At 43.0% G+C, this 24,355-nt stretch overlaps 2 protein-coding genes across 4 annotated transcripts in view; one reads left to right on the top strand and one right to left on the bottom strand.

Moving 5' to 3' along the window:
• The window catches only part of GTF2H3 (general transcription factor IIH subunit 3), a 35,280-nt gene extending 27,507 nt beyond the window's left edge, over positions 1 to 7,773 (bottom strand). Inside the window, exon 1 of one of the 2 annotated variants that reach the window (XM_030219868.1) lies at positions 7,646 to 7,773. In XM_030219868.1, coding sequence (XP_030075728.1) covers positions 7,646 to 7,655 — 10 coding nt within the window. In that variant the 5' untranslated portion in view covers positions 7,656 to 7,773. The remainder of the gene's footprint in view (positions 1 to 7,645) is intronic. The other variant, XM_030219867.1, reaches the window with a different exon arrangement.
• A 43-nt stretch (positions 7,774 to 7,816) lies between these two features.
• On the top strand, positions 7,817 to 24,284 carry EIF2B1 (eukaryotic translation initiation factor 2B subunit alpha). 2 transcript variants are annotated; one of them, XM_030219865.1, is made up of 10 exons: positions 7,817 to 8,165; positions 8,671 to 8,769; positions 13,768 to 13,861; positions 14,647 to 14,783; positions 14,874 to 14,990; positions 16,338 to 16,450; positions 18,590 to 18,658; positions 18,778 to 18,853; positions 22,511 to 22,636; positions 23,858 to 24,284. In XM_030219865.1, exons 3-10 carry the CDS (start codon positions 13,831 to 13,833, stop codon positions 24,011 to 24,013), a joined length of 825 nt encoding a protein of 274 aa, XP_030075725.1. In that variant the 5' UTR covers positions 7,817 to 8,165; positions 8,671 to 8,769; positions 13,768 to 13,830; the 3' UTR covers positions 24,014 to 24,284. The 2 variants fall into 2 exon arrangements, with proteins under 2 accessions (XP_030075725.1, XP_030075724.1); XM_030219864.1 differs by lacking the exon at positions 13,768 to 13,861 and having other exon boundaries at positions 7,818 to 8,165.
• The last annotated feature ends 71 nt before the right edge of the window (positions 24,285 to 24,355 follow it).

Raw genomic sequence — 24,355 nt, 5'->3', positions numbered from 1 at the left:
AAACTGTCAGTGGGGAGGGTGAGGGGAGGAAATGGCAGTGCTTGATGAAAAAGAGAGCTCAGTTTGATAGGAGATATACTATAGGATGTCATTCTGAGGCCAGGCTAAGTCTAAAGCAGGAGAAGGTATTCTCTGCAGCCTATCTGTGAGATGGAAAATGCTCTCTGAAGCTGCTGCTATAAGTTGTTAGTTTTCTCTCCCTGAAAGAGATCCATGCCACACCCACGAAGTTCAAACTGTCAGTGGGGAGGGTGAGGGGAGGAAATGGCAGTGCTTGATGAAAAAGAGAGCTCAGTTTGATAGGAGATATACTATAGGATGTCATTCTGAGGCCAGGCTAAGTCTAAAGCAGGAGAAGGTATTCTCTGCAGCCTATCTGTGAGATGGAAAATGCTCTCTGAAGCTGCTGCTATAAGTTGTTAGTTTTCTCTCCCTGAAAGAGATCCAAGCCACACCCACGAAGTTCAAACTGTCAGTGGGGAGGGTGAGGGGAGGAAATGGCAGTGCTTGATGAAAAAGAGAGCTCAGTTTGATAGGAGATATACTATAGGATGTCATTCTGAGGCCAGGCTAAGTCTAAAGCAGGAGAAGGTATTCTCTGCAGCCTATCTGTGAGATGGAAAATGCTCTCTGAAGCTGCTGCTATAAGTTGTTAGTTTTCTCTCCCTGAAAGAGATCCAAGCCACACCCACGAAGTTCAAACTGTCAGTGGGGAGGGTGAGGGGAGGAAATGGCAGTGCTTGATGAAAAAGAGAGCTCAGTTTGATAGGAGATATACTATAGGATGTCATTCTGAGGCCAGGCTAAGTCTAAAGCAGGAGAAGGTATTCTCTGCAGCCTATCTGTGAGATGGAAAATGCTCTCTGAAGCTGCTGCTATAAGTTGTTAGTTTTCTCTCCCTGAAAGAGATCCAAGCCACACCCACGAAGTTCAAACTGTCAGTGGGGACGGTGAGGGGAGGAAATGGCAGTGCTTGATGAAAAAGAGAGCTCAGTTTGATAGGAGATATACTATAGGATGTCATTCTGAGGCCAGGCTAAGTCTAAAGCAGGAGAAGGTATTCTCTGCAGCCTATCTGTGAGATGGAAAATGCTCTCTGAAGCTGCTGCTATAAGTTGTTAGTTTTCTCTCCCTGAAAGAGATCCATGCCACACCCACGAAGTTCAAACTGTCAGTGGGGAGGGTGAGGGGAGGAAATGGCAGTGCTTGATGAAAAAGAGAGCTCAGTTTGATAGGAGATATACTATAGGATGTCATTCTGAGGCCAGGCTAAGTCTAAAGCAGGAGAAGGTATTCTCTGCAGCCTATCTGTGAGATGGAAAATGCTCTCTGAAGCTGCTGCTATAAGTTGTTAGTTTTCTCTCCCTGAAAGAGATCCAAGCCACACCCACGAAGTTCAAACTGTCAGTGGGGAGGGTGAGGGGAGGAAATGGCAGTGCTTGATGAAAAAGAGAGCTCAGTTTGATAGGAGATATACTATAGGATGTCATTCTGAGGCCAGGCTAAGTCTAAAGCAGGAGAAGGTATTCTCTGCAGCCTATCTGTGAGATGGAAAATGCTCTCTGAAGCTGCTGCTATAAGTTGTTAGTTTTCTCTCCCTGAAAGAGATCCATGCCACACCCACGAAGTTCAAACTGTCAGTGGGGAGGGTGAGGGGAGGAAATGGCAGTGCTTGATGAAAAAGAGAGCTCAGTTTGATAGGAGATATACTATAGGATGTCATTCTGAGGCCAGGCTAAGTCTAAAGCAGGAGAAGGTATTCTCTGCAGCCTATCTGTGAGATGGAAAATGCTCTCTGAAGCTGCTGCTATAAGTTGTTAGTTTTCTCTCCCTGAAAGAGATCCAAGCCACACCCACGAAGTTCAAACTGTCAGTGGGGAGGGTGAGGGGAGGAAATTGCAGTGCTTGATGAAAAAGAGAGCTCAGTTTGATAGGAGATATACTATAGGATGTCATTCTGAGGCCAGGCTAAGTCTAAAGCAGGAGAAGGTATTCTCTGCAGCCTATCTGTGAGATGGAAAATGCTCTCTGAAGCTGCTGCTATAAGTTGTTAGTTTTCTCTCCCTGAAAGAGATCCAAGCCACACCCACGAAGTTCAAACTGTCAGTGGGGAGGGTGAGGGGAGGAAATGGCAGTGCTTGATGAAAAAGAGAGCTCAGTTTGATAGGAGATATACTATAGGATGTCATTCTGAGGCCAGGCTAAGTCTAAAGCAGGAGAAGGTATTCTCTGCAGCCTATCTGTGAGATGGAAAATGCTCTCTGAAGCTGCTGCTATAAGTTGTTAGTTTTCTCTCCCTGAAAGAGATCCAAGCCACACCCACGAAGTTCAAACTGTCAGTGGGGACGGTGAGGGGAGGAAATGGCAGTGCTTGATGAAAAAGAGAGCTCAGTTTGATAGGAGATATACTATAGGATGTCATTCTGAGGCCAGGCTAAGTCTAAAGCAGGAGAAGGTATTCTCTGCAGCCTATCTGTGAGATGGAAAATGCTCTCTGAAGCTGCTGCTATACGTTGTTAGTTTTCTCTCCCTGAAAGAGATCCATGCCACACCCACGAAGTTCAAACTGTCAGTGGGGAGGGTGAGGGGAGGAAATGGCAGTGCTTGATGAAAAAGAGAGCTCAGTTTGATAGGAGATATACTATAGGATGTCATTCTGAGGCCAGGCTAAGTCTAAAGCAGGAGAAGGTATTCTCTGCAGCCTATCTGTGAGATGGAAAATGCTCTCTGAAGCTGCTGCTATAAGTTGTTAGTTTTCTCTCCCTGAAGTGATCCAAGCCACACCCACGAAGTTCAAACTGTCAGTGGGGAGGGTGAGGGGAGGAAATGGCAGTGCTTGATGAAAAAGAGAGCTCAGTTTGATAGGAGATATACTATAGGATGTCATTCTGAGGCCAGGCTAAGTCTAAAGCAGGAGAAGGTATTCTCTGCAGCCTATCTGTGAGATGGAAAATGCTCTCTGAAGCTGCTGCTATAAGTTGTTAGTTTTCTCTCCCTGAAAGAGATCCATGCCACACCCACGAAGTTCAAACTGTCAGTGGGGAGGGTGAGGGGAGGAAATGGCAGTGCTTGATGAAAAAGAGAGCTCAGTTTGATAGGAGATATACTATAGGATGTCATTCTGAGGCCAGGCTAAGTCTAAAGCAGGAGAAGGTATTCTCTGCAGCCTATCTGTGAGATGGAAAATGCTCTCTGAAGCTGCTGCTATAAGTTGTTAGTTTTCTCTCCCTGAAAGAGATCCAAGCCACACCCACGAAGTTCAAACTGTCAGTGGGGAGGGTGAGGGGAGGAAATGGCAGTGCTTGATGAAAAAGAGAGCTCAGTTTGATAGGAGATATACTATAGGATGTCATTCTGAGGCCAGGCTAAGTCTAAAGCAGGAGAAGGTATTCTCTGCAGCCTATCTGTGAGATGGAAAATGCTCTCTGAAGCTGCTGCTATAAGTTGTTAGTTTTCTCTGCCTGAAAGAGATCCATGCCACACCCACGAAGTTCAAACTGTCAGTGGGGAGGGTGAGGGGAGGAAATGGCAGTGCTTGATGAAAAAGAGAGCTCAGTTTGATAGGAGATATACTATAGGATGTCATTCTGAGGCCAGGCTAAGTCTAAAGCAGGAGAAGGTATTCTCTGCAGCCTATCTGTGAGATGGAAAATGCTCTCTGAAGCTGCTGCTATAAGTTGTTAGTTTTCTCTCCCTGAAAGAGATCCATGCCACACCCACGAAGTTCAAACTGTCAGTGGGGAGGGTGAGGGGAGGAAATGGCAGTGCTTGATGAAAAAGAGAGCTCAGTTTGATAGGAGATATACTATAGGATGTCATTCTGAGGCCAGGCTAAGTCTAAAGCAGGAGAAGGTATTCTCTGCAGCCTATCTGTGAGATGGAAAATGCTCTCTGAAGCTGCTGCTATAAGTTGTTAGTTTTCTCTCCCTGAAAGAGATCCAAGCCACACCCACGAAGTTCAAACTGTCAGTGGGGAGGGTGAGGGGAGGAAATGGCAGTGCTTGATGAAAAAGAGAGCTCAGTTTGATAGGAGATATACTATAGGATGTCATTCTGAGGCCAGGCTAAGTCTAAAGCAGGAGAAGGTATTCTCTGCAGCCTATCTGTGAGATGGAAAATGCTCTCTGAAGCTGCTGCTATAAGTTGTTAGTTTTCTCTCCCTGAAAGAGATCCAAGCCACACCCACGAAGTTCAAACTGTCAGTGGGGAGGGTGAGGGGAGGAAATGGCAGTGCTTGATGAAAAAGAGAGCTCAGTTTGATAGGAGATATACTATAGGATGTCATTCTGAGGCCAGGCTAAGTCTAAAGCAGGAGAAGGTATTCTCTGCAGCCTATCTGTGAGATGGAAAATGCTCTCTGAAGCTGCTGCTATAAGTTGTTAGTTTTCTCTCCCTGAAAGAGATCCAAGCCACACCCACGAAGTTCAAACTGTCAGTGGGGACGGTGAGGGGAGGAAATGGCAGTGCTTGATGAAAAAGAGAGCTCAGTTTGATAGGAGATATACTATAGGATGTCATTCTGAGGCCAGGCTAAGTCTAAAGCAGGAGAAGGTATTCTCTGCAGCCTATCTGTGAGATGGAAAATGCTCTCTGAAGCTGCTGCTATAAGTTGTTAGTTTTCTCTCCCTGAAAGAGATCCATGCCACACCCACGAAGTTCAAACTGTCAGTGGGGAGGGTGAGGGGAGGAAATGGCAGTGCTTGATGAAAAAGAGAGCTCAGTTTGATAGGAGATATACTATAGGATGTCATTCTGAGGCCAGGCTAAGTCTAAAGCAGGAGAAGGTATTCTCTGCAGCCTATCTGTGAGATGGAAAATGCTCTCTGAAGCTGCTGCTATAAGTTGTTAGTTTTCTCTCCCTGAAAGAGATCCAAGCCACACCCACGAAGTTCAAACTGTCAGTGGGGAGGGTGAGGGGAGGAAATGGCAGTGCTTGATGAAAAAGAGAGCTCAGTTTGATAGGAGATATACTATAGGATGTCATTCTGAGGCCAGGCTAAGTCTAAAGCAGGAGAAGGTATTCTCTGCAGCCTATCTGTGAGATGGAAAATGCTCTCTGATGCTGCTGCTATAAGTTGTTAGTTTTCTCTCCCTGAAAGAGATCCATGCCACACCCACGAAGTTCAAACTGTCAGTGGGGAGGGTGAGGGGAGGAAATGGCAGTGCTTGATGAAAAAGAGAGCTCAGTTTGATAGGAGATATACTATAGGATGTCATTCTGAGGCCAGGCTAAGTCTAAAGCAGGAGAAGGTATTCTCTGCAGCCTATCTGTGAGATGGAAAATGCTCTCTGAAGCTGCTGCTATAAGTTGTTAGTTTTCTCTCCCTGAAAGAGATCCAAGCCACACCCACGAAGTTCAAACTGTCAGTGGGGAGGGTGAGGGGAGGAAATGGCAGTGCTTGATGAAAAAGAGAGCTCAGTTTGATAGGAGATATACTATAGGATGTCATTCTGAGGCCAGGCTAAGTCTAAAGCAGGAGAAGGTATTCTCTGCAGCCTATCTGTGAGATGGAAAATGCTCTCTGAAGCTGCTGCTATAAGTTGTTAGTTTTCTCTCCCTGAAAGAGATCCAAGCCACACCCACGAAGTTCAAACTGTCAGTGGGGAGGGTGAGGGGAGGAAATGGCAGTGCTTGATGAAAAAGAGAGCTCAGTTTGATAGGAGATATACTATAGGATGTCATTCTGAGGCCAGGCTAAGTCTAAAGCAGGAGAAGGTATTCTCTGCAGCCTATCTGTGAGATGGAAAATGCTCTCTGAAGCTGCTGCTATAAGTTGTTAGTTTTCTCTCCCTGAAAGAGATCCAAGCCACACCCACGAAGTTCAAACTGTCAGTGGGGACGGTGAGGGGAGGAAATGGCAGTGCTTGATGAAAAAGAGAGCTCAGTTTGATAGGAGATATACTATAGGATGTCATTCTGAGGCCAGGCTAAGTCTAAAGCAGGAGAAGGTATTCTCTGCAGCCTATCTGTGAGATGGAAAATGCTCTCTGAAGCTGCTGCTATAAGTTGTTAGTTTTCTCTCCCTGAAAGAGATCCATGCCACACCCACGAAGTTCAAACTGTCAGTGGGGAGGGTGAGGGGAGGAAATGGCAGTGCTTGATGAAAAAGAGAGCTCAGTTTGATAGGAGATATACTATAGGATGTCATTCTGAGGCCAGGCTAAGTCTAAAGCAGGAGAAGGTATTCTCTGCAGCCTATCTGTGAGATGGAAAATGCTCTCTGAAGCTGCTGCTATAAGTTGTTAGTTTTCTCTCCCTGAAAGAGATCCAAGCCACACCCACGAAGTTCAAACTGTCAGTGGGGAGGGTGAGGGGAGGAAATGGCAGTGCTTGATGAAAAAGAGAGCTCAGTTTGATAGGAGATATACTATAGGATGTCATTCTGAGGCCAGGCTAAGTCTAAAGCAGGAGAAGGTATTCTCTGCAGCCTATCTGTGAGATGGAAAATGCTCTCTGAAGCTGCTGCTATAAGTTGTTAGTTTTCTCTCCCTGAAAGAGATCCATGCCACACCCACGAAGTTCAAACTGTCAGTGGGGAGGGTGAGGGGAGGAAATGGCAGTGCTTGATGAAAAAGAGAGCTCAGTTTGATAGGAGATATACTATAGGATGTCATTCTGAGGCCAGGCTAAGTCTAAAGCAGGAGAAGGTATTCTCTGCAGCCTATCTGTGAGATGGAAAATGCTCTCTGAAGCTGCTGCTATAAGTTGTTAGTTTTCTCTCCCTGAAAGAGATCCAAGCCACACCCACGAAGTTCAAACTGTCAGTGGGGAGGGTGAGGGGAGGAAATGGCAGTGCTTGATGAAAAAGAGAGCTCAGTTTGATAGGAGATATACTATAGGATGTCATTCTGAGGCCAGGCTAAGTCTAAAGCAGGAGAAGGTATTCTCTGCAGCCTATCTGTGAGATGGAAAATGCTCTCTGAAGCTGCTGCTATAAGTTGTTAGTTTTCTCTCCCTGAAAGAGATCCAAGCCACACCCACGAAGTTCAAACTGTCAGTGGGGAGGGTGAGGGGAGGAAATGGCAGTGCTTGATGAAAAAGAGAGCTCAGTTTGATAGGAGATATACTATAGGATGTCATTCTGAGGCCAGGCTAAGTCTAAAGCAGGAGAAGGTATTCTCTGCAGCCTATCTGTGAGATGGAAAATGCTCTCTGAAGCTGCTGCTATAAGTTGTTAGTTTTCTCTCCCTGAAAGAGATCCAAGCCACACCCACGAAGTTCAAACTGTCAGTGGGGACGGTGAGGGGAGGAAATGGCAGTGCTTGATGAAAAAGAGAGCTCAGTTTGATAGGAGATATACTATAGGATGTCATTCTGAGGCCAGGCTAAGTCTAAAGCAGGAGAAGGTATTCTCTGCAGCCTATCTGTGAGATGGAAAATGCTCTCTGAAGCTGCTGCTATAAGTTGTTAGTTTTCTCTCCCTGAAAGAGATCCAAGCCACACCCACGAAGTTCAAACTGTCAGTGGGGAGGGTGAGGGGAGGAAATGGCAGTGCTTGATGAAAAAGAGAGCTCAGTTTGATAGGAGATATACTATAGGATGTCTATATACTATAGAAAGTCCCAAGCAATCAATACTTGCAACCATTTCCACTCAATCCGCAGGCATAACATGAAACCTTTGACATCGCATCCCGTTCCTTACCCGTAGCCATAACCTCCACCGCCACCAGCTCCAGTTGCTAACTGGATAGTTTTACATTCGATTCACACAGAGAGAGCAGGTGAAGCTCCCCCGCGCCTTCTTCTGACGGCAGACCGTACACGTCGGGCACTGAACGAGATTACCCCGACGCCTTCCGATGACGTCAGGCACAAGGTGGCACTTTAGTCAGTGAATGACTGAAAAGAACAGCTTCCTCGAGTCGACGAGCAATAAGACGTTATAACTTAAACTGCTAGAAGCAGCAAAACGTATCAAACGGAGGGGGAGGGGTACACTTACTTCTCTCATGCCTTAAGTTTTACTAGTATTCAGCAATTTCAAAGAAAACCCAGAAAGGAAGTTTGGCCATGATGAGACATCGTAGAAGGTCGGGTGCGCCCATAAAATATGTCCCCTTCACTGCTTCTGCCCTGCAATAGTGTTCTATCTGCCTTCCGGTCTGATCGCTTACATTACAGGCAGTGCAGTGGGCACCTGACGGAAGGCATGGACACAGGAGGTAATGTACTGGGGTTAATAAAGGTTCCCAAATACACACAAAACTAGGATCATCAGTCACCTTCTGGCGCTATGGCCACCTTAGATAATGTGGGGGATGGGATGGCTGTCAGGCCAACTTGAAGGATGGCCTGAGCTCTGCTTCTACTGGTTTTGTCTGGAACTCTTAGAAACATTAGATAGAATTTAAGGTGCTAAAAATGCTCGAAAACTCAGAAAGCATTAAACAGTTAATTAACCCCCATGTTGACATTAGTGCACCGACAGTCGCTAGCACGGCTTTGTAAAAGAAGGGGGTAAGGGATAGCGTCACAAATGTCGCGCGTTACATGATGTTTAACGCGCTTTAGTAAACATAGCTAAAATGCCTGAAACTTGAGAGATGCCTATATTTTAGAGAGCAGCAAAAGAGTTTTTATTTATGATTCATTCTATTACTTTCTTGTAAAGTATAGTTTTAAGTTATTAAAGCACTTTAATACATTCTTGATCTCCATATTTTCTAGAGATAATTGACTATTTTAAAACTCAGAAAAAGGATCCAGATGCTGCATCGGCTGTAGCAGCTATTCGGACTTTACTGGAATTTTTGAAGAGGGATAAAGGTATTGTAATGGAAGATCCTTGGCCATTTAGAATACAAGGATGTGACACAATGTGATTTCATTTTGTAACGGCTTTTCTAGTGTCTGATATTTAGCTGCAGTGATTGCATGTTATCCTCTTTTTAAGACTCCCTTAAATAGGTGATAGAGAGGCTCATTTTCAAAGCACTTAGCCTCCCAAAGTTCCATAGAAACCTATGGAACTTAGCCTCCCAAAGTGCTTTGAAAATATGCCTCAGAATGTCTTCTATCAAATACCCCCTTTGGCCATTGTGTCTTCTAAACACAAAGTTACATGTTTATTCCACACACAGGCGTATTTTCAAAGCACTTAAGTTGCAAAAGCACTTAGACACACAAATTACCAGAGGTTATTATGGTACTCTGTGTGTCTAAGTGTTTTGAAAATGAGCCCCTTTGTAACTTTGAAAATACGCCTCATAGTATATATATAGGTACTTATTTTCAAAGGTATGGAAGAAAGTGGGATGTTTGACCACGGAAATACAAGACCTGAAGAGATGGATCTTAAAAATACTTGTTTATTTTTGAATAAAAGACTCATCACAACCGTTGTGTTTCGGCCGTTAGGCCTGCATCAGGAGTCTCACTCGACGGTGTACCGTATAGTGGGTCTCAGACGTCGGAAATCAGCTGATGCGTGCGTTGGGAGGCACTTGATGTGATAATCCTTTTATGCTTCACGCGGACATTTCGTTTGTTTACGCACAAGTTCTTTCATAAAGGTCTTTTTAAAGACCCACTTCATAGATTATCACATCAAGTGTTTCCCAACGCACGCTGATTTCCGACGTCTGAGACCCACTATACGGAACACCGTCAAGTGAGACTCCTGATGCAGGCCTAACGGCTGAAACACAACGGTTGTGTCAAGTCTTTTATTCATCAATAAACAAGTATTTTTAAGATCCATCTCTCCGGGTCTTGTATTTCTGTGGTCAAACATCCCACTTTCTTCCATACCTGTGTTCTCCCGTGGGGCGTTCCAGTTCTCCGCTGAACAGCGGATTTTTTTGAACTTATTTTCAAAGCACATAGACTTACAGAGTTACATATATGTAACTTTGTAAGTCTATGTACTTTGAAAATGAGCCTCATAGTCTAATGCCATATTGCACCTAAAGCCTTGTTAAAGGTGGAGTTAGGTGTTTGCAAAGACTTTCAGAACTGTGTGAGAGATTTACTAGTCTTTGCTAGAGACTTTTTAGAATAATTTTCAAAAGCATTTCCTTAACATCAGCAGCAGATGAGTCCAGATACTTGTGGGTTGTGACCATCTACCAGCAGTTGTAGATAGCACTGCATTGAACTCTGCCTTATAGGACGGGATGCTCCTTGGTCAGTCAGTACTCTGTCTCCAGCAGGCGGATGGATGGTCTCTCACGAGCTTCTGGTCTCATCTGTTGCCAGCTCCTGTTCTGGGTCTCTCTAAAGGGAGCACCGCTCAGCCGCACACCCCAAAGCTCTACTGAACTGAGAGACCCAGCTCCTGTTCTGGGTTTCTTATTTCAGTAGAGCTTTGGGGTGTGCAGTTGAGTGGTGCTGCCTTTAGGGGGTATACCTGGTCACCTCAGGATCCTCCCCCCACCCTTTTGCCTTCTGCTGCCCTGCCTCCATTCTCCTTCCTCCATCTAGTGAGAAACAAAAAGCCCTTAAAGCATGCAGGTACTGTTCTCCGTGGGCTTCAGGAAGGATACTTGTGTTCCCAGTATCAGGGCTGATGGTGGAGAGGGTACAGCTTCCTCAGACTAAATAATACGGCTGGCCCGTAAGCTTCCTGGGGTGAGTGTTGTTTTTTTTCTTCTCCCCTTCTTCTTCCTTTCTCCTGTGGCATTTATTTGTTTTGCTGCAGGGTTTGTTTGCAATTCCTGCTGAGGTAGTGGTGAGTGGTGTTGACTGTTTCTGCTACTTGTTCTGCGGTCTCGTCTGAGGTGTACGCTGCTGTTCGGGGAGGGTCTTGTTTTTTCCCGCACAGAGGGAACGTGAAATCATTTTCCCCTTGGGTGTCGGCAGCCATTTTGTGAGGCTCCTTCAGCGCTTGCGTGGCCAGACACTGCTTCGCTCTCCTATGTCTAATGATACGGGATTTTTCTCAGAGGGGGCGAGGACTTTCTTTTTCCTCCAAGTATGAAAAAAAAACCCCAAAAGAAACCAGCAAAGCACGCGGTCTTCAGTGCTGTTCCTGCCTTTTGAGTTCTTCTCTCCCATCCTGCCTTGCAGAGGTCATTTGGCTCTGTTGAGCTGTAGCTACTCACTTTCTCTCTATTTGGAGCGGGTCCTGTGGGCCAACAGTTTTGTTGGGAGCAGGAGGTCTTTGAGAACAGAGTGCCCATGAACTGAGGACCCGATGGCCTTCCTCCTGTTCAGCCCCTCAATTGGCGAGCACTAGGCAGTTTGTGAGGGTTCGGGGTTTACTTTTAGTGCAGGGGGTTTCCCCAGGCGATCCCCATCCCAGTGACATGGGGGACTGTGGTTTTTCCTCTGGACTGTGGGGCATTTGGTTTCCTTCTGCTTACACAGAATCAATTTATTTCTTAAATTTTCCATGCATTCTGCACTCTCTTAAACAACAACTCCATGGTGGGCTCAGGAAGCAAGTAGATATTGCCAAGGCTCAGGCCTCCCTCCATCTGCTTAACATTATGCTTTGGTCAGTACTATTTTCTGATGCACACTCTGGCTCGGTGTCTTACTGGTTCGATCCCTTATGCAGCCATGCCGGCCAGTTCTTGGGCTCGGCTGCATCAGTCACTCCTTGTCCCTCAGCATTTGGCTGGCTCTAAATTAACCATTGGACAATGGTGGGGGCCTACAGAAACATACTTGTCTGAGGCAAACTTCTGCTTGCAGAGGATCTGGAGTGGTTGGTTTTGGTCCTATGGAACTTCAGGTTTCAGAGTTTGCTAGAGGGCAAGCCTGTTGCTGGTCTTGGCTTCAGTTTGGTGAGGCAGAGACTTATTAAAGCCATTTTTTTCTTGTTACATATCAGCAGATGATTCACTCCCAAGTCCGGTTTTCTTTTCCCTGCCAGGTCCTGGAGTCTGGGATATTGTTCCAGTGCTAGCCACAATGGCCTTTATCTTGGACAGTATTCCACGGCCTAGATTCCATATCAGATCACTTTGGTGGTCCCTTCTCAGTTGGGGATTTTCATTTCTCTTGGACTCTCCAGGCTATTAGAGGATTCAGTTCGCCCTTCTTCTGGCAATTCAGAAGTTCTCTCTTTTGCTGCAGATGGGGTCTTTCATCTTTCTTAGGTCTTCCAAGCCCCTGGAGAATTCAGCATGTCCTTCTTCGGTGCATCAGCTTTCCGATTCTTCCAGGAGGCTGACAGTCCCCCTCCTTCTGTCTGGTCAGATGTGGAGTCAGGGTGGCCACGTGTGGCGGATTCCTTGTATGTATTGATTTCAGCATGGTCAGCTGGGTTAGCTCCCTTTTACGGGCAATCTGTTTTTTTGGTGAGGACTTTTGTGTTGTTGGGGGATTCGAAGCTTCAGCATCTTCATGTGGATAAGCTTCTGCATTCTTTGTAGCCGGGTCAGGCTCGCCCTCGTTTTATGGATGCCAGGTGCTGTCATCCGGGGCAGCCTAGTTTTGTTCAGCAATCCAGGTTTCGGTCTAAGCTGGATTTCGGAACTCCAGACTTCTCTGACATGTTCCTCCGGGTTTTTCCTGGCTGGGGTACACTTGTCCATCTTGTCTTCCGAAGGTGGTGTCTCCCTGTCATCTCTCTCCACCTTGGATTCTTCTTTCTTGCTTGACTTCCGCCTTGTACTCTACTCTAGTTGGAGGTGACCGGCGAGTTATGTTGGACAGACTTTTTTTTTCTCCGGACTTTGCTCAGAGCATCAAGGTACTGCTAAGCATTTCACCACCGTGCAGGGTCAAGGAGGCTGTTTCGTCCACGTGTTTTCTAGCGGTACCCACTTCCGGCCATATTCTGAGCGCCTTCTATGTAAGTTGTTGCGTCATCTGGTTCATACACGACTTTGTTCTCCATAGAGGACTGCGTAGGGCAGCAACATGGTCGTCTTTGCAGTGTTCTTCGCTCTCTATACTGTGTGATTGTTTCCACTCAGTTGGATGTCTCATTTGGGGTATTACTGTTATCCGCATGTGCTTCCAGTTTCTCCCCCCCCCCCCCCCCCCCACCAAGTATCTGGATTCATCTGCTGACACTAAGGAATGAAAAATTGTCTTACCTAATCATTTTCTTTCCTTTAGTCACAGCAGGTAAATCCAGAGGCCCACCCTGTTGTTCCAGCAGTTCCTATTGTTTTGTTCTTCCTGTTGGACCGTGTTGCTGCATTTTTTCACTTTAGTGGGTCTATTGTTGTTTGTTTCCGTGTTGGCAGTTCCTGGTTTATCACTTTTCCCTGGGGGAAGGAGAAATCTTTGTTTTTTTCTGCTTTGTTATGAGCAATACTGACTGACCAAGGAGCATCCCATCCTATAAGGCAGAGTTCAGTTCAGTGCTCTCTATCTTCACCTGCTGGTAGATGGTCACAACCCATAGTATCTGGATTCATCTGCTGAGACTAAAGGAAAGAAAATTATCAAGTAAGACATTTTTCGATCTGCAAGTAAAAATAGTGCTTTCCACATAGAAATAGACTTGTATAAAAGCGTGTGCCTGATTTTCATGTAAAATTAAACATGTACAGTCTGAAGGGAAGTGGAGATGGGGTGAGGAGGAGCATACACCCTATTTGTCACTGCCACGCTGGAGGGATAAAATGTTATCAAACTGGCCCCTTGGGGAATATGAAAAGAGGAGACCGTAGACTGCTGCTGCCTTGCCCAGAGGATAGATACCATGATTGTAGTAGGTGCAGACCGGGGGGGGGGGGGGGGATGGGGAGGGGAAGAAAAGGGGGGGGGAAGTTCAATAAGGATTGCAGGATAAATAGCGGAAAATTGTCCGTACTTATGTTCATTGTACAGTTTTGTATAAATGACCTAAGTTATTGTGCATAGGGACAGATCACATACTTGAGAGAAGAGGGCCATCAGAAACCAGGTGCTCTGAAGCTCGGCGGAATGCCGATGATCAAAGATAGTGATCGCAAGGGTGAGTTTACTGGCCGACATTATGCTCAAATGTTACTAAGAAGGTCAAACCAACTTACGGAGGGACAGGGGATGGAGATGGGGAAACAGTGGGGAGAAATGTAAAAACATTGATGATAAGACTATCACGTTGAATGTATCCTGTTCTTATTGTTATACATGGTTAAGTTCTGTGAATGCTGAATGTTGAGTTTGTTATATCATCAATAAAAATTATTGAACCTTAAACATGTACAGTCAGTTCATTTGTAATTGTACCTGGATTAGGCAAAGACATTCCTGGTAGGGAAGGATTTGCACATACTTTTTAAAAATATGTGCCTAAATTAAGCAAGAAAATGTGTGTATGGTATGTAAGCACATAAAATCCCTTCAAAACCATGTGCATACTTGTGTTTTGAAAATGTGTTTCAGCTATAAAGGGAAAATTAGGCAAATACTTGCAGTTATAAAATTATCCCATAGCTCTCAGGAGCTGGCTAAATTGGGCAATTTGGAAAGCATGGTTTAGAATAGGGAGTTTATAAGGAGAATCTTAGTGCTGCATCTGTTGTTTTAAGTTTTCATTGTTAAGCTGCTGACCAGGTAAAATGTTTATCCTTGCATACGTTATGTTATAAAATGAACATACGTTAATCCAGTGGTTTCTATCCCTCTCCTGGAGGCACATCTAATAATCAATGTGGTTTTCAGGATATCCATAATGAATACATGTGAGAGAGATTTCTATACGCTGGAGAGGGGAAATACATTAATCAGATGACAAAATTTACTCATTTTTCCTAGGAGAAACAATTCAAGGCTTAAGAGCAAATCTGAAAGAGGCCATTGAAACTCTGTCAGGCATTGATTCTTCTGTGGCAGTGTCATCAGGAGGGGAGCTTTTCTTAAGGTTCATCAGTCTGACTTCATTAGAGCAATCTGTAAGTCCCTGTAACGTGTAGATTTTCAATTCACTTTTTATAAAAATGGATCCTGTCCATTGATATATGTCTGACTTTCAATATTTGCAGGACTTCTCAAAATGTAAAAAGGTGATGATTGAAAGAGGGGAAGATTTCCTAGCAAGAATATCTTTGTCAAGAAACAAGATTGCTCAATTATGTCATACTTTTATAAAAGATGATGCAGTAAGTAGCCATATTGAATTGGATTTACTAGAAAGCCTGAAGGATGCAGTGCAGGCTTACATCCCACAGAATATTGGCATTGTGGAGGGTGGGGACATGTTCCAATAATATACCTCCCTCATGCAAGCATTAGTGAACTAAGCCATTACCTGGAGTTTATGTAGCCTTGGCATTAAAAGAAAGAATAATACCCAGAACTTTCATCCTCTTAGAAGTGAAAACAACAGGGAAACATGGATCTATCTAGGTATGATTAATAGAATATTTATAAGTGAACTAAAGACTAAAAGATCATCCAGTTTCCAGTATGATATATCCCTTCTTAATTAATATTTAAGATTTCTGTGAAGAAAGACTAAGGAGGCTAGGGCTGTACAGCTTGGAGAAGAGACGGCTGAGGGGAGACATGATAGAGGTATATAAAATAATGAGTGGAGTGGAACAGGTGGATGTGAAGCGTCTGTTCACGCTTTCCAAAAATACTAGGACTAGGGGGCATGCGATGAAACTACAGTGTAGTAAATTTAAAACAAATCGGAGAAAATTTTTCTTCACCCAATGTGTAATTAAACTCTGGAATTCGTTGCCGGAGAAAGTGGTGAAGGCGGTTAGCTTAGCAGAGTTTAAAAAGGGGTTGGACGGTTTCCTAAAGGACAAGTCCATAAACCGCTACTAAACGGACTTGGAAAAATCCAAAATTCCAGGAATAACATGTATAGAATGTTTGTACGTTTGGGAAGCTTGCCAGGTGCCCTTGGCCTGGATTGGCCGCTGTCGTGGACAGGATGCTGGGCTCGATAGACCCTTGGTCTTTTCCCAGTATGGCATTACTTATGTACTTATGTATATATTTACTAGTGATGTGGCAATTAATGCATGGTAATTACCACATTAACAGTTCACATGGAAAAGAATGGTGAATGGGCAGGAGCTGAAAGTTATTGCATGTTAATTTAATACAGTACAATTTATCCCACTTAAGTAGGTGTAGCTAGTTGCATTGTGTTATCTTCAATGCAGTTAACACATGGCAAAGAACTTTTATCTATGTTAACTGCATTTGCATGATGCTAGGAATGACCCCAACAGCTAACACAGAGGTTTCACAGTAACTGCATTTTAATGTTGGCAGCTACTATGCAGTAACTGCAATCCCTACCTTACTTTAGTAAGGGGGGGTGTGATGGGGGTGTCAAGGGTGAGGGCATCAGGAAGGAAATGTGATTGGGTGAAGGAGGAAGGGACAACTCCTATATAGAAGTGGCCTGGGAGCATTGTGGTAGGTCTTATTAATTAAATTGTTTGTTTATCTTTAAGATTCATTTTTTTTTTAATTTTTTTTGACAGAGAATATTGACTCATGCTTACTCCAGAGTGGTTCTGAGAGTTTTGAAAGAAGCTGCAGCAGCGAAAAAACGTTTCAGCGTGTATATTACAGAGTCACAGCCAGATTTATCAGGGCAAGTGCACCACATATCTGTATCTCTCGTTTAGGGCTTCTTTATGTTTAAACAATTTTTATTGGTGAATCAGCAAAGTATACGTTATTCAGCAATGTATTGAACAATGATATAAAAGTTACCATATACTCAAAAAAAGAACACAAAGCAGCAAATGTTTTCATCAAATTTTGACCCAATCCACAACTCCTTCCAGACAATCGGAAACCAACCCAATTAGGGTCCCCAAAACAGTATAACGTATCCCCCCACCCCCGCTTTCCATTAATAACCAACCAGTAATTACAACCATCCCCATCCCTAGGGCCCATACTCATCGCCCCCAGGAGAGAGGAGCGGACGCTACAACAGGCATTTCGCAATCCCTCCCAATCCCTAGTTAAATTATCATGTAAAATCTGGAGAATGAACTCTTACAGGCCATTCAAAACCAAACTTCTACTCGTCAACGAAGTTTCAAAAATCTGGATTTACGCTTATACGATCCATTCGCATCCCTCGCCTCCCATGTTACCATAGAGTGAATCAGGCTGCACCAGTGCCAAAATGTTTTAGGGCTGCTTTAAAAAGCCACGCTAGCGATTCCCATGCAGCAAATGAGAGGAAGTCCATAGGAATTGAATGTGCTTTCTCGCATTTGACACACCGAGAATCGGTAGCGCTGCTTTGTAAAAGAGGCCCTTAGTAAGGGAGTTCGGTGGAATAAGTTTCAATAAATGTACTTGTTTTTATTTTCTTACTTTTTCATTTATACTAGTAAGAAAATAACTTTGTTGTAATTCATGGGGAGACCAGCATTTTGGGGATATCAGAGAAGCCTAATTTGACCAAATCAGCTCTTTCAAACCAATGTTTTATACAGCCACATAAATATTTGGCTCAAGCCTGCTCGGTATAGTTTTGCTTTTTTTTTTGTCTTATACCTGTAAGAAACAGTATTCAGTAAATAATGAGGCATATTTTCAAAGCATTAAGACTTACAAATTTACATAGTAACGTGTGGAACTTTTGTAAGTCTAAGTGCTTTGAAAATGAGCCCCATAGTAAACATCCATTGTGGTTTTCCTTGCTACAATGTACCATAACATCTGCCACAAACACACACCAGTTTCTTTACCACTGTTCTTAAGGCCAGCAGTTTGTTTGGGCCATTGACTTGAGATTTTGACATTACACCTCATATATTTGCTCTATTTTACACAGAACGTAGAGATCAGAATTGAGGTGTGCACCAGTCCAGAGGTATTGGATCTGCTGATGTAGAGCCTTTTCTAAAACACATGCAAGAGTGCACAGGTATTTTGCTGGCACATGCAGTTGGAGCAGCCATTCAACAAATATAACTGTTGAAAAAAATGAACAGGATGAACCTGGCAGCTGCCACATGGGAGATGTTGGCAGTTATACGTGGAAGTGAGGATTTCTGTTCCATTTGTAATTGTAAATCCAAGAAGACAGGCGGAGCCTCCACGGAGAGTCAAAGCAAAACAGCAAAAGTAGAGGCTGACAAATGCGCAAACCAATAGGGAGATAATATCAAAAACCAGTTTATTCAGAATATTCATATCAAGAAGGAACCGACACGGTCAGAGAAAGTTGTTTGTGACCCCTGAGGCAGGCGCTTTGGTGCCGAAACATGGACGGTGTCGGGTCCTTGATATGAATATTCTGAATAAACTGTTTTTTGATATTATCTCCCTATTGGTTTGCACATTTGTCAGCCTCTACGTTTGCTGTTTTCCATTTGTAATTGTCCCATTTTACAATTACTTAGGTGAGGCCACAAAGTTCATATAGTTTCATTTCAGAGGTAGGCAAAATCTACCTGCGATTACGGAGAATGATGCCCTTCATCTCTCATGTAAACCCCTGACTGAAATGATTACTTTTTTAAAACCTGTACATGCCATTGAGCGTGTGTAAAAGCTGACATGGAACTTTTTCCTTAACAATTGTATTTACCCATTTCACACGTAGAGATTTCAAGAGGGTGTGGTCTACATCAGGGTTGGCAGCCTTTATACACAGAGGGCCTTATGAATGTCAGTATTATGCTTAGTGGGCTGCAAAATCTGCTTTGCTTTGAAGAACAGTGTGCACAGAAACCTGTTTCTGAACTTTTGAAATTTGCTTTTCAAGGAAGACCATGGCAGCAGCCCTGAGAAAGCTGAATGTTCCTGTAATTGTAATTTTGGATGCCGCAGTTGGGTGAGTACAAGTCATGATATTAATCTTTGGAGATCTGGTTCTTTTCTTGATGTTCTTCTGAAGCACCATAACTAGAACTGCTTGCAATGTAAATAATGTTTTTTTTCCCCCCCCTCCAGTTATGTGATGGAGAAAGTGGACCTTGTTATAGTTGGTGCTGAAGGTGTAGTTGAAAGTGGAGGAATAATTAATAAGGTAACTTTGAAAAGTATTTTCTGTACTTCATCTGCATTTGTTTGGAACTCCATGGTGTTTGAGGTCTGTGGGAGATTATGACTAATTATTTAATTTTAATGGTATAATCAGGTTCAGACAAGGTGTTTTCCTTTAATAAAGGGTGAACTGATGAATGTTTTAATGAGGCAGGCAAATTGGCATTATTCAGTAAAGTATTAATCACATCCCTAAGATGTGGCTCCAGTCTCCCTTATCAAATTTAATCTGTGGAGTAGGGACCACATCAAGAGCACAGGTTGAAGAATTTATTTGCGGTAGGATCTCAAATTCTTTCTCTATATACAGATGTAAAATCTGTCCATAGCACCTGAGGTCTCACTGCTCTGCTTTTCATATTAGTCAACAATATCAAGTCTAGATGTTTCGGAAGTAAAATTAGCAAACCTTTGGGCAGTCGATATACTATTACCTGCCTCTTTAGTTTCTTCCAGAAACTTGCTCATGATACTAAATAACTCAGCCAGCTTAAACATGGCAGCTTGAATTTTTGCATTGTAATAACTCTTCTTAGCTTCATCTAGTTGTAACCCCATATTCTTTTAAGGCTTGACAATAAGCTATTCTAAGTTCAATCTTTGGAGTCTTTCTCCATGCTTGTTCCAACTTGCAGACTATACACTATAGATATTGCAGATTATCTGAATACCATGAGGCATTGTAAGCTGTTATAGCAGCAGCCAGTGGACTTCACTTCTTATGTCCAAAACTGAGCTATTGATTTATCTCAAATCTGGATCAATTTATCAACAGATTTATTGTTAGAAGCACCATCCAAATAAGACCACTTTACAAAATTGCTGATGATCAAATCTAATACATTTAAGTTGTCATTTCCTGTTTTGTTTTGTAAAGGTAACTTAAAGGGAACGTTTAATAGAAAAAAAGTTATATAATGATCAGTCCAAGGTATTGATTGGCTAGATACTCTATAACAATGAAGTAAAATAAAACTAGAGTATTCTTAGGAAAAAGACACCACATCTAATATGTGACCAGCCAAATGTATTGCAAAGTCACTCTTGACTAAAATTTAACAAACATGAAAGAAAAAATCATCAACATGCAGTGGTGGTGAATTATTATCTGACTGAAGATTAAAACCATCAGCTACTAACTTATTAGCCAAGTCTAGGTCTAAAGCTGATAACCATTCAAAAAATTGTAATGTGCCTGAGGTGTTGCATGTAGTGAGGTATATACAATATAAATAACCACACTTGTTAAAACTAACAGTTGTCAAAGGCTTGAGTGCATTATCAGGTCTGGAATGCTTTCTGAAGGTTTAAAAGTTATCTAATTTCATGAGTTTTTCTTCCCTTACCTTTTATATTCGACCTTTCCATTCTTCACCATTTTTCTGACTTCATCACTTCATAACCTCTCTCTGCCAACCTTTGTCTTCTTTCCCTCACAGATCCATCCTTCCTTCCTTCCTTTCTCCCTCTTGAATTATCCCTATAGCCTCTTCTTCTCCTACCCTTCCCTCATCTACCTGACCTTCAACTCTCTCTCTCCCACACATCTTCCTTTCTCTGCCTAACCTAAGTTCTCCTGGCTAAAGGCAGTAATGCAGGCAATGGAATCTTAACAGTTGCAGCACTGCCTGCCCCTGTGGCTACCTCAGGTAGCTAACTGATAGGAGGAGGTAGCAGAATGAGGCAGCTGTTGGATCCAAGGAGTCTTCATTGAGAAGGAAGAATTGAAACAATTGCCTCATATAGAGGGTCCTTTTACTAAGCCGCGGTAGTGTGGGCGCATGTTTTGGGTGTGTGATGGGCCATTTTTTACCGCAGCTAGGAAAAGGCTTTTTTTTAATGGGCCAGGAAATGGGCATGTGTGAAAATTAAAACCAACGTACACCTATGTGCAGCCTGAGCTCTTACCACCACCCATTGACTTAGCGGTAAGGGCTCACGCGCTGCTGGTGCGGTAACCATGCAGCGCACACTAACTGCTGATTATGCCGAGAACACCCCACCCCACCACAGTAGAAAATAGAAAATTATTTTCTGTTGTGGGATTTGGCGGTAGTGCCGATCTGCTGCGCATTAGCCCTCATGCGCCTTAGTAAAAGGGTCCAATAGTGCAGTCATTCTGCCCTTCCTCCCCTCCCAAACATTGCTTATTCAGCACTGGCTGGGCTGAGATGACTCTTTTTTTCAGGCCTAGCAAGCCAGTCAGAAGTGAAGCTGTTGCCATTCCCTGTTCCCCCTTCCCAAAAAAAGTGCTGCTTGAGGTGATCACATCACTTTGCCTAACAACCTTTGCTTGATTATAATGGATTGATCTCACAAATTTGGGAAATTAAGTAGCTAAGATAGTGGGTGGAGAAGGAGGAGTAATTAATCAATGATCCTTGGAACCAATGTAATGTAAGAACACAATGCTGTAATTCTGCATAGTGGGAGAATTTCTCTATTCTGACTAAGCATTAAAAGACAAAGTAGGAAGCAGGACTGTGGAGTCGGTACACCAGACTTTCAACTCAGACTCCTACTGATATTAAGCTTTACTAAGCCGTGATAGCGTTTTTAGCTCGCAGTAGAAATCAGCTGGTGGTAAACGCTGACATTCCCATTATATTCCTATGGGTGCCTCAGTGTTTACCACCAGCTGATTTCTACCGCAAGCTAAAAACGCTACCACGGCTTAGTAAAAGGCCCCCTAAATTTTTTTGTACTGTTTTAGCACCTGTCATACAGCACTGGCTGTGGCTTGGAAACAAAAGGGCCCACCAATAACTGACCCAGTAATGAAACTGGATTATATATACTTGATGTCCAAATTAACTGTGTATCGATAAAATATGGAGTGGAGGAGTGGCCTAGTGGTTAGCGTGGTGGACTTTGGTCCTGGGGAACTGGGTTCAATTCCCACTGCAGGCACAGGCAGCTCCTTGTGACTCGGGGCAAGTCACTTAACCCTCCATTGCCCCAGGTACAAATAAGTACCTGTATACAATATGTAAGCCGCATTGAACCTGCTGAGTGGGAAAGCGCGGGGTACAAATGTAACAAAAATAAAAAAAATATATACCAATTAAGTTTCACAAAGGGTGGGACACATGAAAGAGCTGATTGTAAAACTTGAATTTATTTCTATAGGGGTCCTTTTACTAAGGTGTGCTAACAGATTTAGCATGCACTGAATGCTAAGAAGCCCATGGGTATAAAATAGACGTAGCATTTAGTATGTGCTAAAAATATTAGCGCACCATAGTAAAAGGATCCCATAATGTTTTAGGACAATTTGGGGATGTATGAGGATGTTTCAAGTGAGGGGAGAGGGGTGGGATTGCTATTGCAATTTGTATTTCTCAGTTAATGTGGCTAGTTGTAATGTAATATTTTTGAGAATATTGAATAAACAAGTTGTACTGGTAAATATAACTTACAGGACAAATTATATTTGTATATATAAATATAATATTGTATTAAATGAATATTTACTATATATTTTAATGTAAGTTTTTAATTTTGAAGTTGGAATCGGTACATTTTACTGATGCCATTCCACCCAAAATTGCTTCCAATTCAACAGCCCTGGTAGGAAGCACCATTGCCTTATACAGTGATTTTATTCAATGTCATTTCTTTATCAAACATGTCTCCACAGATTGGTACAAATCAGATGGCGGTGTGTGCAAAAGCTCAGAACAAGCCCTTCTATGTAGTAGCAGAAAGTTTCAAATTTGTAAGACTTTTCCCTCTCAATCAGCAAGACGTCCCTGATAAATTTAAAGTAAGCATCTAAATGTTGAAACTTCAGTGGGTAAAAGCTAACGAGTACTTATTTTAATTTTTATTTGAATTGTTAAGTGGCCCAATCGCCAAGAGCTTCATCATTTTATAAGTTAAGATCCTGCCATCAAAGCATTGTTTATTTAAAATTTGAATTTCTGTAATCTTTAAAAAATCAGTAGTTTAAGGTAGTATTTCCCAAGTCTGGTCCTGGAGTACTGCTTGCAGTCAGCTTTTCAGGATATACACAATGAATATGCATGAAAGATTTGCATATAATGGAGGGCAGTGTATATAAATCAGTAGATATCCTGAAAACCAGACTGGATTTAGGAAACACTGGTTTAAGGGATTTGAAGTTGCCCTCAATACAGCAATGATGTATTTGTTTTAAAAGAAGATATCCAGCCCCAGCCCCTATCAGTGAGAGCCCTGCTGCAAACTGCTAGGGAAAAAATATTACCCACCCTACTTTCATCCCTCAACAGTGCTAAATTTAATTACAGTTAGAGTAATAAACCACCTGTTTTTCAATACAGGACCCATGAGCCAATGGCAGACTCTGAACACTCCTCTGGCTACCCCAGATATTCTCCCAATACCTCCCAACCCCCCACCTGCCTTATTGTTCCTGATGCCAGCATTGTCATCATCAACATGGTAGCACCTGAAGCTTAGGGGTGTGGGTGTGTGAGGGGGGTATCCAGTAATAAAGCTAGGAAGAAAAAAGGTGAAATACTGGACCAGGGCTGGGAGGAAGGGGAGAGAGGAACAGAGATGTGGGGGAAGGGGAAATGCTAGACCTGGTTGGGGGACTGAGAGGGGAAAGAGAGTGGTGGTACAAGCCTAGGTAAGAGAGGCATTCAAGAGAAAGGTGGATGGGGACGGGTGTCATTGGCACACATTGGTTGGTATTGTGGCCCTGCATGGTAGAGATTGATTTGATGTACCGCTTTGTTATAGTATAACCAAAGCAGTTTACATAGATGCAGGTGCTTTTTCTGTCCTTAATGGTATCACAATGTAGCTTTTAAGCTATCCATAATGATTATACATGAGGTAAATCTGTATATAGTGAAGGCAATGCATGCATATTCATGGTGGGTATCTTGAAAACATGAGTGCTTGGGTTGATAAACTCTGTATTAACCCCTGCACGTTATTGTAATTGCTTCAAGTTTTGCCTCTTGCTGTCTAATAAATAATTTGTTTCCCTCCCCAGTACAAGGCAGACACACTGAAAACTGTGCAGAACTTACGTGAAGAGCACCCTTGGATTGACTACACCTCCCCTTCCTTCATTACTTTACTTTTTACCGACCTGGGTGTGTTAACTCCCTCAGCTGTTAGTGATGAACTAATTAAACTGTATCTTTAATGAAAACCAGTACACAGATTTGGGATTGGTATAGTATCAGCAAACGCTGGGAGGTCCATCTGATCCTAAAACCTTCTAGATCAACCATGAACTGAGTGATGTATCTCTTTCAAGCAGACCCAATTGAAAAAAAAAAAGTTTGTCAGGAATATTTATATATTGAGGTTTTCTTTCATATGAGTACTAGTGAGGGTGGCATTAAGTGCTTTTCGGGTGATAAAGAGTTTTCAAAAGATAGAAACAAATGGTCTGCTGCTATTTACTTTTAAATCTAGGTCAAACATTTTTCATTTACAATTTAGAAAGAGGTAGAAACAGATTTTTCAGACATGTACTATTCCA

This window comes from Microcaecilia unicolor, chromosome 11 (assembly GCF_901765095.1).
Source record: "Microcaecilia unicolor chromosome 11, aMicUni1.1, whole genome shotgun sequence".
NCBI classification, from domain to species: Eukaryota; Metazoa; Chordata; class Amphibia; order Gymnophiona; family Siphonopidae; genus Microcaecilia; species Microcaecilia unicolor.
Note: the sequence above shows the minus strand (reverse complement) of the source record. Positions and strands in the feature narration are given on the sequence as shown.